General features: G+C 36.1%; 1 protein-coding gene across 13 annotated transcripts in view; it reads left to right on the forward strand.

Moving 5' to 3' along the window:
- BAZ2B (bromodomain adjacent to zinc finger domain, 2B) overlaps positions 1-13,463 on the forward strand; it is a 203,641-nt gene that overhangs the window by 120,702 nt on the left and 69,476 nt on the right. For 8 of the 13 annotated variants that reach the window (XR_826954.1, XR_826955.1, XM_010858994.1 and 5 more), the window contains 5 exons: positions 1,834-1,899; positions 3,627-3,692; positions 6,990-7,034; positions 7,254-7,286; positions 8,518-8,583. Coding sequence is in view for 11 of the 13 variants with exons in the window: in XM_010858994.1 (XP_010857296.1) it covers positions 1,834-1,899; positions 3,627-3,692; positions 6,990-7,034; positions 7,254-7,286; positions 8,518-8,583 (276 nt within the window). In the remaining 2 variants the exon portion in view is untranslated. The remainder of the gene's footprint in view (positions 1-1,833; positions 1,900-3,626; positions 3,693-6,989; positions 7,035-7,253; positions 7,287-8,517; positions 8,584-13,463) is intronic. The other 5 variants (XM_010859000.1, XM_010858995.1, XM_010858999.1 and 2 more) reach the window with 2 other exon arrangements.

A 13,463-nucleotide genomic window follows, 5' to 3' on the forward strand; every position in this document is an offset into this window, starting at 1 on the left:
CACACACACACATATATTACATATATGTCATATATGTGCATGATATATATATATATCTCAACTTCAGGATAAAGCTTTAGACTGAGTGTACCTAAGATAAGCATTAAAAAAAAAGAAGATTTCATACCTATCTATGTATGTAAGAGAACAGTGAATGAGTTTTGCTGACTTGGGAACATACCACGTTATAGGATTAATAAAAGCGGAAAAATTAAATAAAGAGCATGCTTTATTTAGGTCTCAAGTTCAAATCTAAATAAATACTTCAGATATGGATCAAGTACAGCTTTCTCTTGGAAATGAAACAAAAGATACATTAGGGCTTTTATTTTTTGCAAGCTACATTTAGTATTCAAAACTAAGATAGCGTCAGTTCAGTTCAGTCGCTCAGTCGTGTCCGACCCTTTGTGACCCCATGAATCGCAGCACGCCAGGCCTCCCTGTCCATCGCCAACTCCCAGAGTTCACTTCAAACTCATGTCCATTGAGTCAGTGATGCCATCCAGCCGTCTCATCCTCTGTTGTCCCCTTTTCCTCCTGCCCCCAATCCCTCCCAGCATCAGAGTCTTTTCCAATGAATCAACTCTTTGCATGAGGTGGCCAAAGTATTGGAGTTTCAGCTGTAGCATCAGTCCTTCCGATGAAGGATAGGGTCACCAATAGCAAAATTATAGAATGTGAACAGTCTTCTAAAATCAGAAGAGTAATTCTAGAAATCTCATTACCCTGCAATAGACTCCTATAGAGGATTGGTAACATCAGTGTGCAAAAAAAAAAAAGAAATGTTTAAAAACACATTGACATGTAGCTTGAAAAGATACAACTAGCACCTGGAAATTGAAGCAGGTAATGTAATTTTTCATCAGTATAAGATGTGTTGGCTGTAGAAATAGTACAACAAATGCAATTTGCTAGTAGGAAAATTTGGGTGTTTGGGAGAAACTGTATTATTATCATGGGTGCCAATTTGGGACTTTCAAAGAGGGTTATGAACATGAAATTGTTAACGTTGGGCTTACAGCATATGAGATAATGTTTACATCAAAATGTAAAGTTTTATCAAACCTAAATTCGAAAACAGTAACTAATACATTAAATTAAGACAATATGAACAAGTTTTGTCATGTGAATAATTTTCTACAATGTTGCATTGTAATTAATCCTTTTAAAATTATATTACAGATTATTTCTGAATCTGTCTTATTGTAGTAATTAAAAGCAGTGTATCAATAATATTATGTTATTCACCACCTGAAGTAAGAAGTTATAGTATGGAAATTGTTAATAATAATCTATTATAGTTGTGTGCCACTACACACTTTTTTAAGCATTTTTAATTTAATCGTGTCATAGTGAGAAAGGACAAGTACGTCTCCCTGGTTTATGCAAGAGTAGTTATTCTATGCTCAAGATTATCCAGGGAATGACAGTAACTCCAGATTAGCCTTATGTTTTCTCACTCCTGTTTCTCATTACTGTTTCTCTCTTATTCTGTCCTGTATTTATTGCAAAATAGTTATAATTGCAAATATTTATAAAAATCCACAGGCTGAATGAGTTTAATCATATTGGTTTACCTGGTTTCTGTATACTTACGTAACATTTGTATTTTACAAATGGTTTTAAGAAACTTGATAAAATCACATTAATTTGACATGAACATACATATATGATATTAAACTACATCATAAATTGGATAAATTTATCCCATGTTGGATAAATTTTATATCCAACATGGGAAACTTAATATCTTAAATTATTTGATTCTACTTAAATACTTTCCACTTGGATATTTAGTTTATTATCTTAAATTGTTATAATTTTTTTCTACAGGAAAAAATTAAGAGAATACAACAAATCAGAATGGAAAAAGAGCTTCGAGCCCAGCAAATTCTAGAGGTAGAATTCTTAAATGCGATATGATTAAAGTAAATAGTCACATATTTTAAAGTCTGCAGAATTGAAAATCTTACCTGCGTGGTCTCTCACTCTTACAGTATGCCCATCAGAAATTTGTTTCAAGCATAATGCATAGAGTAAGACCTTATTTAGCAAACTCACCTTATCCTAATAACCCGGGAAGTAAGCCAAAAGGAAAAACTTCTGAACAACCAGTATAGGTATCATACAGTTCATGGGTCAAAGTCGTGTTATGTACTTCTAGAAAAGTCATTAGGACTAATAGATATTTACTTTTAATTTAGAAATAAAACATTGCAAAAATGAAAGTAAATTTTAAATGTAGGAACAAGTTTAACCAGCTGTTTTTTCTGGTTTCTAATACGCCTTGCTTCCCTGGAAGCTGATGGAATAGTACTAGAGGACATACATTGGAATCAGTAAGGTAATAGCCACAAGATAGCAGGGAAAAATACAGAGAAACTCCAACCAGCATCTATCGGAATTCAAAAGCCTAACAAGATTGTCTGTAATCTTTTGGTTGACTAGCAAGCAGTTTTCAACACCTTATTATTAATAACTGAAATGCATTACTCTATTGAACTGTACAGTATAATAACTGATGTTCAGAATAATTCCCCCAAGTCATCAAGAAAAAGCCAAATTATAGTTAGTATACTGTATCTAAATAGTATATATCTCAAAAAAAATAAATAGTATATATCTCAAAATTATTGCCATCCAAAATTTTGAAAATAAATATTCAGTGTTTAACATTGGTGTAGCCTCCCAGCTGGGCTTCCCTTTTGGCTTATCCACATGCACTGCGGGAGACCTGGGTTGTATCCCTGGGTTGGGACGATCCCCTGGAGAATCCTCATGGACAGAGGAGCCTGGTGGGCTACAGTCCGTGGGGTTGCAAAGAGTCAGACACAACTGAGCGACTGAGCACAGCACAACCTCCCAGCTATTCAGGGAACTATTGCTATATAGATGATTTACCCCTGAGGGTGTCAAATAGCTGAAGCTTTCTTTTGTATGATTTTTCCTTCTAGAAATATACACATATTTCCTAACCCATTTTAAATAAATTTTAAAAATCCAAATCAAAAGTACTAATATCTTAAAGTAAATTAATAACTACTGAATAATTATGAAACTACTAGATAGTTAATGACTTTAAGATTATGAAGCTCAGATTTGGCATCATGATCTTGATATTCAAAATGTACTTCAAGAAAGATTGTAAGTTTCCATTCTGTCTTAGAAACCTCGAATTTAATCACAATAAACAGCTAGAGAAAAATAGCGTATATTTACTGTTTAAAGTCTACCCCATCTTCTTAATTTTATATAGTGATCATGTTTTACTTTTAAAAATCAGAAAAAAGCAAATATTATATAAAAAAAACTTTTTCTGTGATTGTTTTAATGTAAAATAAACAATTATTTCAGACTTTTTAAATAGAATTGAAAAAATCAAGAAAAGCTGACATATTCTAAGAAATTTTAAGAATTTTTTACATCTTAATGCTAATCTTTACATTAGAAATGAAACTTAGTTTGTAAATATAATATTAACTATGAGAAAATCTGTAATTGTCTACATATATGTCACATGTTGTTTTCTCTCTTATGAGTCATGTAGCTCCATGTTCAAGTCATAGATTATTTTCAGGTTGCAGTGGTACCGTTGTATGACTTTGAGACCTGTTTTCCATGCACAGGCAAAAAAGAAAAAGAAGGAAGAAGCAGCAAATGCCAAATTATTGGAGGCCGAGAAACGAATAAAGGTTAGTTTAGATGAGAATCTGTTTTTTAAGAATAAAAATTATATGGTATTGTATCACTGACTCAATGGACATGAATTTGGGTAAACTCTGGGGGTTGGTGATGGACAAGGAGGCCTGGTGTGCTGCGGTTCATGGGGTCGCAAAGAGTCACACATGACTGACGACTGAACTGAACTGATACTAGTATCGATTATATTAAAAATAGCCCTCCTAAAAATGACTTGCTGAAAAAAATGTTGATCACAGATAAAACGTGCATAATGTGTGTTTTTAGTGTTTATATATTGTATATACGTTTTTATATTTTATTATATAGGTTCTGTGTGATACTTTGAGCTCTATAAATAGCAGACATCAAATCAGAAATATAAACTATCACATAATACCTGAATATAGTTTTAAGGGATAAGATCTCCTCAGAGCTATTTATGTTCCAAATCCAGTTCTCTCCTTAGATTATAATTTTCTCTTTTTTAATGTCTAACAATTGTTTGTAACTATTAAAAAGTGAAAAGCCTTCCAAAACCAAAACCCAGCTTTATCAGCTATCACTTACCAATACTATAATTAGCCATTGCTATTTACTGTAACTTCGTATGTTGTTTGGAGCTGTTTTGATTTTGATTTTCTGGCATGAAGCATGAGAGAGTTGGACCCTCATGCCCCTTCTAACCACTGCCCTCTGCCCCTACACACAAACATTCCATCTCTAATCTTCCAATTTTTCTGATACTTGTTTACTGAAATTAGGCAGCCAGGTGGGCCTAACAATTCAAGAGATAGCCGCTACTATTACATCCAATTACACGATGGTGTGATCACTCACCTAGAACCAAACATCCTGGAATGAGAAGTCAAGTGGGCCTTAGGAACCATCACTACGAACAAAGCTAGTGGAGGTGATGGAATTCCAGTTGAGCTATTTCAAATCCTAAAAGTTGATTCTGTGAAAGTGCTGAACTCAATATGCTAGCAAATTTGGAAAACTAAGCAGTGGTCACAGGAATGGGAAAAAGTCATTTTTCATTCCGGTCCCTAAGAAAGGCAATGCCAAAGAATGCTCAAATATCGCACAATTGCACTCATCTCACACACTAGTAAAGTAATGCTCAAAATTCTCCAAACCAGGCTTCAACAATATGTGAACTGTGAACTTCCAGATGTTCAAGTTGGTTTTATAAAAGGCAGAGGAACCAGAGATCAAATTGCCAACATCCGCTGGATCATATTAAAAGCAAGAGTTTCAGAAAAACATCTACTTCTCCTTTATTGACGATGCCAAAACCTTTGACTATGTGGATCACAACAAACTGTGGAAAATTCTTCAAGAGATGGGAATACCAGATCACCTGACCTGCCTCTTGAGAAATCTGTATGCAGGTCAGGAAGGAACAGTTAGAACTGGACATAGAACAACAGACTGGTTCCAAATAGGAAAAGGAGTATGTCAAGGCTGTATATTGTCACCCTGCTTATTTAACTTACATGCAGAGTATATCATGAGAAATGCTAGGGTGGATGAAGCACAAGCTGGAATCAAGATTGCTGGGAGAAATATCAATAACCTCAGATATGCAGATGACACCACCCTTATGGCCAAAAGCGAAAAAAAAAACTTGAAAGCCTCCTGATGAAAGTGAAAGAACAGAGTGAAAAAGTTGGCTTAAAATTCAACATTCAGAAAACTAAGATCATGGCATCCGGTCCCATCATTTCACGACAAATAGATGGGGAAACAGTGGAAACAGTGGCAGACTTTATTTTCCTGGGCTCTAATATCACTGCAGATGGTGACTGCAGCCATGAAATTAAAAGATGCTTAGTCCTTGGCAGGAAAGTTATGACAAACCTAGACAGCATATTGGAGAAGGCAATGGCACCCCACTCCAGTACTCTTGCCTGGAAAATCCCATGGACGGAGGAGCCTGGTAGGCTGCAGTCCATGGGGTCACTAAGAGTTAGACAGGACTGAGCGACTTCACTTTCACTTTTCACTTTCATGCATTGGAGAAGGAAATGGCAACCCACTCCAGTGTTCTTGCCTGGAGAATCCCAGGGACGGGGAAGCCTGTTGGGCTGCCGTCTATAGGGTCGCACAGAGTCGGACACGACTGAAGCGACTTAGCAGCAGACAGCATATTAAAAAGCAGAGACATTACTTTGCCAACAAAGGTCCATCTAGTCAAAGCTATGGTTTTTCCAGTGGTCATGTATGGATGTGAGAGCTGGACTATAAAGAAAGCTGAGCACCGAAGGATTTATGCTTTTGAACTGTGGTGTTGGAGAAGGCTCTTGAGAGTCCCTTGGACTGCAAGGAGATCCAACCAGTCCATCCTAAAGATGAGTCCTGAGTGTTCATTGGAAGGACTGATGTTGAAGCTGAAACTCCAGTACTTTGGCCACCTCATGTGAAGAGCTGACTCATTTGAAAAGACCCTGATGCTGGGCAAGATTGAAAGAAGAAGAAGGGGGCAACAGAGGATGAGATGGTTGGATGGCATCACTGACTCAATGTGCATGAGTTTGAGTAGACTCCGGGTGTTGGTGATTTACAGGGAGGCCTGGCGTGCTGCAGTTCATAGGGTTGCAAAGAGTCGGACACGACTGAGCAACTGAACTGAACTGATTTGATTACGTCTTTTAAAGCTAGGGAACCATTTGTCACCTTTTCTACATAGACTCTCTTACTTTGTTCTTTAGATTTCTACTCCTTTTCATGATTGCCCTTTATATTAATTTCATTCATATTTTAGCTTTATGAAATACTCATGTGGTGAGATTCACAGAATTACATGCATTAAGCCCCACCCTTTTGAAATAATGCCCTCAATTGTAGGTGGACATAAAAATCTCAAATTTATCCCTTTGTCTCTTGTCACTCTTATTCCTGTACAGTGTGTAGAAATGACATAGATCCTGTTAATCATAGAGTTTTTAGGCATTTATATTCAGAGTGGAGTTTTAATCAGCTAGACAGGAGGATTGCTTTTGATGTGTTTTTTTTTTAAGTGCCATTTGTATGTGATATACTCTGTCCATCTAGCTAGTCAGTTCTGTAAACATGCCATTGAAGTGTGCTGTTAAGTCAGATGCTTGCTCTTATCATATAGTTTTTATATATTAGGTAACCATACGAAGTTGCCACTTTATAAGTAAAAAAAAATTTTGGAGATTTGAAATTTCATGTGGTTCAACCTAATAGAAGACTATAGAATCTCAGAAAAGGAGCTTTTAATACTTGTAGCATGTTCTAAATTTTTCCTAAAAATCATATATTAAAAGTTTCTTATTTTTAAGGAAAAAGAAATGAGAAGACAGCAAGCTGTTCTTCTAAAGCATCAGGTCTGTATACACACAGTTATACAAATTTTTAAATGTAAATTTTATAATTTTTCTTAAATCTATTTTTTGAAAAATCTTCAAAATATTTTCTTAAAAATTTCCAATGTAATTCCTGCTTAAATTCCTTGCTTTGGTATTGGTGTCTTTTGGGGGGTTAAAAATTGGTTTCATGACTCTGTGATTTCTGTTTCATAATGTTGTGCCAACTCTTTCTACCAGGAGTTGGAGAGGCATAGACTAGATATGGTATGGGTATGTTTATTTTTGTACATCTAACACCGCATTGTGATTTGGTTGTGATATGGTTGTCATAGCAATGCATAAAGTGTAGCACTGGCTGCTGTCATATTACATACTGCTGCATGGCTTTACAGCACAGTGCATTGCATACATCTGCTTGTCTATCTATAAAAGAAATACGGTGTATATCCAAGATTTGTAATTGAATCATGCAAGCCTTAAATAGGCTGCTGTCTAAAAGTTTACATTACTGATGTCACAGTGAAAGTTGGATCACTATACAATTAGATACAATTATGACCCATATTCTCCCATCATTCTAGATGCAAAACTGCCATTGAATACAATGGGAATTTTGGGTTAGTTTGATGAGAGAATATGAAATATATTCTGGTTTTATGGACAAATTTTAGAAATTTTTAGAAATATCCCTTTGGGCGAATCGCATATATTTAAACAAAAAGAACTGTTTCAACATTATACCTATGTGATTTTTTTTTAAATAAAAGGAGACTATCAAAGTAAGCTAGTGCTTACTTTATTTTCATATTGTGCCTTTTAGATTTAACTTGTGAGCCCATGGTGCAGCTTTAGTGGCTTTCAATACTGCATCAAGGGACAGACATCAGTAAACAGGAATATCTCATTTCATTGATGGTGTTATATGAACCATGACTAGTTTAAATTGGTGTTAAAGCTTTAAACAAAAACTTTCTAATTTGTTGGTGGATTATTGGATTTACCAAATGATAGTGTATTTGAAATAAAAGTAATTCTAAAACTGTGATGTAAAAGTGATTTTAAAGCAATTTCTGCCTGATCTAAATAAAAATTTAAGAACACAAGCTTTAGTTTAATTGGCTATAGTACATATTTGTGGTTTTTCTAATAGCAGATGTAAGGTAACTGACCTGTTCCAGCCAACCATTATGCTTTTTGTTCCGCCAGCTTTTGAAGGAGCATCACAACTGACCATAAGTAAATCTTGTATGCTTCTGTTTACACTGTCTCCATGTTCATTGCTTTACCTTTTTGCTTTTGATTGTTCTTGTATTTGCTTTCTAAACCTGAACTAAAACATGCACAGACTGGCCATTCTTGTCTTATATTTAGTATTTACTGTGACTTGTCTATAAATGCTAAACATGCTACACAGAGTTTTTTGTTTTGTTTTGTTTTCCATTTGAAGATCAAACTGTTAACTATGATTGAGTTATATTCCTAATTTTATCTGGCTTAATAGGAACGAGAGAGAAGGCGACAACATATGATGCTTATGAAAGCTATGGAAGCTCGTAAAAAGGCAGAAGTAAGTGTATATTTCTTGAAAAATATTATCTTACCATAAATTAGTATTTTTCTTAAACGTTGACTCTTCTAAATATAATTGTTTTAGAGTACGGGTTTGTCATGGTTTACTAATTTTCATAAGCAAACCAGAGGTTAGAGATAGTAACCAAGTGTTAGAACATAAAAGAATGTAGGAAGGATTCCAATGTATGATTTAATTTTCTTGGCTGAGATTTTAATTACCTTTTTTAAATACAATGAATGGCATTCATTTGGATCAAAGTAGCTATTTCTTGGAGAAGAAAATGGCTACCCACTCCAGTATTCTTGCCTGGAGAATCCCAGGGACAGAGGAGCCTGGTGGGCTGCCATCTGTGGGGTTGCAGAGTTGGACATGACTGAAGCGACTTAGCAGCAGCAGCTATTTCTTACTGTGACCAGAGTTTCACAAAATTTATGTTACAGCATGCATAGACAAGTTCTATATGTCCTCATTGAAACGTCAGCCATGGACTTTTGCCCTCAAAATTATTCTTTAACATTCTATGTGTAAAATTAGGCCTGGGTATTATCCTTGAAATAAGAGTTTTTACCATATTATTCAGAACAAGAAAATTATTGAAATGTCAAAATGAGCTTATATGGATTTTAATAGAAATCAGTTAAAGGTTAAAAAATGTTACAAAGGAATGCATTAAAACAGTTGAATAGAGGTATGGCCATAATAACCATGCTTCCCAGTTGGATCAGGGGTAAAGAATCCACCTGCAGGAAAGGCAGGTTCGATCCCTGGGTCAGAAAGATCCTCTGGAGAAGGAAATGGCAACCCAGTCCTGTGTTCTTGCCTGGAAAATCCCGTTGCAGAGGAGCCTAGTGGGCTACAGTCCATGAGGTCGCAAAAGAGTTAGACTCAACTTAGCTACTAAATGACAATGTTATAACCAGTGCTTTGAAGTAACAGAGACTCAGATACACATGCTAACTCTAAACCAACTTGCTTTAGCTCTTCATGTTCTTTTTTTTTTTAAATTGATATAATGATTCTTGTATCTCCTATGATTATAAGATTATCAACTGGGATAAACATTTAATAAATAATAATTAATGAAAATCAGACAGTTTGGTCTAGAAATTGAGAGCCCTATATTTCAGATTTTGGATCTCAGCTCTGGCTTAAACTATATATTTCTGATATAAAGACACAGTATATGTATTGTTTAGGAACTTGGACATTGTAACCAATGATCGGGATTTGAATTCTTTTTTCAGTACATTCCAGCTATATGACTTCGGCAAGTTATTTAACCTCTCTGTGATTCAGTTTTTTTTTTTTGTCTATAAAATGGAGATGACACTACTTCCTATTTCATCAGGTTTGTAGTTATGATTAAATGGGTGTGTGTCTAGATGAGTGTAAATGTAAAGTTCTTGGAACAGTGCCTGGTACCACATAGTGCCTACTTATTACAATAAGTCACTTATTACTATATAGGTGGTTTTTTCCTTACATGTTAATTATCCAGGACCACTGACACCCTCTACATCTAACATTATAACATGGATTTATAACTATAATCTCTGAAAAATGACAGGCATTGAAAGAGAGAGGTAATGGATTCCAGGAATGGGCATGGCTGTAAACTCTGTTGCCTTCTGAACTCAGTGGTATGAAGAATAGGGAAGGGGATTAATTAAAATCCTGAGAGCTCAACTTACTTTTCTCCTCTCTGAAGAGATGGGAACTGAGGGAGTAACACAGGGAAAAGGCCTGGAAAATTCCTCAAGAAACAAGTTCTTCCCTGGCAAGTATTCTTTTTACCAGAAGGACTAAGAAAAATTAGGGCTTGTTATTCTGATTTTTCCTGTTGGAGAAGAAAGGTTAAAGAAAGGCAGAGGGTTATCTCCAGATTATGGGCTTTAGTACAAGAGGACATCCAAGAGAATAGTAAAGATAAGGTCATCCAAGGGGAAAAAGAAATCATCCAAGGGAAACGATGCTCAGGTCAAGAGATACCCAGAAGACCCAAAAGTCGTGACCTCTCCCATTGGTTCCCCATATTTGCTTCTGTGCCTGGGAAGAGAGTAAAGAAAGCTGCTGAAGAGAGGTGAGTAAAATCTGCATTGAGTAGAAGGTAGCAGCCACAGGATCAATGAAGATAGTTAAGATGAAATCTTCTAAGAATCCCTCAAGAACCAAGAGCACTTTTCATGGGAAAAGAATATTCCTTTGACTAGATAGAGTGAAATCAGGTACAGTGCTTCCAATAAAACTTGGAAAGGGATATGAAGAACCAGGCACAGCCCTCCCTCTTCTAGCTGCCTTCATTCTCAGAAAAAACAAATACTCATAGCATACAAAATAACTCACTCTTCAATTTAAAGTACTTATGAATATAAAAACAATTATCAGATAAAGTGAGAAGAAACTAAAGGAAGATTAAACCACCTGTATTGGAGCAATGCGCGTTCTTGATAGGGCTGCCCATATCAAGCATGAGTAACTGGAAAAGAAATGTCAAGAAAACCATGCCAAAATATTAAACCAAAAACTGTGTGTGTGTGTGCACATGTACATATATACATAAAGTAATAGCTGTAAGCATAATAAGTTAAAGGAACTTGCTTTCTCTGCTTTCATTCTTACTTTTCTGAGTTCTCACTATGCATTCTCCACAGAGCAGCCTAAGTGATCTTTTCAGAATGTAAAACAGATTATATCATAACACGATCCACTGGCTTCTTGTAGTTGTAATAAAGTCCACCATACATTTGTATCTGATGTAGTATCTTCCAGCCATTTTTGCCTTTTTATTATTCCTAAACAAAGGATCTTTCCTATTTGATGTTCTTCCACCAAATATTCAAGTGGCTCTTATTTATTCTTCAGTCATAGATCAAATTTTAGCTTATCAGAGTGGCTTTCCAAGAACACTTAATTTTGCCTTTTCTTACACCTAACCTTTATAACTCCATCCCATTATTTTATTTTATACTTGTTTATAGTTTATCTTCTCCCAGATTGTAAGATCTATGAGGACAGGAATCTTGTGTACCATTGTATCATAAGTGTTGTGATTAGAGCCAGCTATATAGTGGTGCTTAGAAATTGTTGTTCAATAAATGAATGAGTTGAAATGAAAGTGACAGTTAAAGTACTAAGGAAGCAAGTTGAGGATGAAACAAAATCATTAAAGAAAGAGTGTATTATATGTTTCTGTCTAAAATTTTCTTTATGTAATAAAAAATATTTTATTCTTGGTGAATTTTACACTTAAGGAATTATTATTTAAAATAATACAATAACATATGTCATAAATAATCCTGTATCAGAATATCTGAGAAAATCCCACGGGTAAAATTTCTTAAGATGTTACTGTTCTCTGATAACTATGAACATGTGAACAGGATGAGGTAATTGTACCATTTTGGCAGTTATTCAGACATTTTTGGCCACACCATGTGACATTCAGGATCCTTGTTCCCGAACTGGGAATTGAATCCTCACCCCTGCATTGGGAGCCCAGAGTTTGAACCACTGGACTACCATGGAAGTTCTCAGTTATTCAGATTTTAAATTGTATTCCTCTACTAAATTATACCTATAGATTTTAGTAATCAACTAAATATTTTTTAAAATGTCTTAAAATACTATTATATACAGTTCAGTGCAGTTCAGTCGCTCAGTTGTGTCCGACTCTTTGTGGCCTCATTAATCACAGCGCGCCAGGCCTCCCTGTCCATCACCATCTCCTGGAGTTCACTCAGACTCACGTCCATCAAGTTGGTGATGCCATCCAGCCATCTCATTCTCTGTCGTCCCCTTCTCCTGCCCCCAGTCCCTCCCAGCATCACAATCTTTTCCAATGAGTCAACTCTTCACATGAGGTGGCCAAAGTATTGGAGTTTCAGCTTTAGCATTAGTCCTTCCAATGAACACCCAGGACTGATCTCCTTTAGGATGGACTGGTTGGATCTCCTTGCAGTCCAAGGGACTCTCAAGAGTCTTCTCCAGCACCACAGTTCAAAAGCATCAATTCTTCGGCACTCAGCTTTCTTCACAGTGCAACTCTCACATCCATACGCGACCACTGGAAAAACCATAGCCTTGACTAGACGACCTCTGTTGTCAAAGTAATGTCTCTGCTTTTTAATATGTTGTCTAGGTTGGTCATAACTTTCCTTTCAAGGAGTAAGCGTCTTTTAATTTCATGGCTGCAGTCACCATCTGCAGTGATTTTGGAGCCCAAAAAGATAAAGTCTGACACTGTTTCACTGTTTCCCCATCTATTTCCCATGAAGTGATGGGGCCGGATGCCATGATCTTCATTTTCTGAATGTTGAGCTTTAAGCCAACCTTTTCACTCTCCTCTTTCACTTGCATCAGGAGGCTTTTTAGTTCCTCTTCACTTTCTGCCATAAGCGTGGTGTCATCTGCATATTGGAGGTTATTGATATTTTTCCCAGCAATCTTGATTCCAGCTTGTGCTTCTTCCAGCCCAGCGTTTCTCATGATGTACTCTGCATATGAGTTAAACAAGCAGGGTGACAATATACAGCTTTGACGTAGTCCTTTTCCTATTTGGAACCAGTCTGTTGTTCCATGTCCAATTCTAACTGTTGCTTCCTGACCTGCATATAGGTTTCTTGAGAGGCAGGTCAGGTGGTCTGGTATTCCCATCTCTTTCAGAATTTTCCAGTTTATTGTGATCCACATAGTCAAAGGCTTTGGCATAGTCAATAAAGCAGAAGTAGATGTTTTTCTGGAACTTTCTTGCTTTTTCCATGATCCAGCGGATGTTGGCAATTTGATCTCTGGTTCCTCTGCCTTTTCTAAAACCAGCTTGAACATCTGGAAGTTCAAGGTTCACGTATTGCTGAAGCCTGGCTTGGAGAATTTTG

The sequence above is a fragment of the Bison bison genome, unplaced genomic scaffold, assembly GCF_000754665.1.
Source record: "Bison bison bison isolate TAMUID 2011002044 unplaced genomic scaffold, Bison_UMD1.0 scf7180017864452, whole genome shotgun sequence".
Taxonomy (NCBI): Eukaryota; Metazoa; Chordata; class Mammalia; order Artiodactyla; family Bovidae; genus Bison; species Bison bison.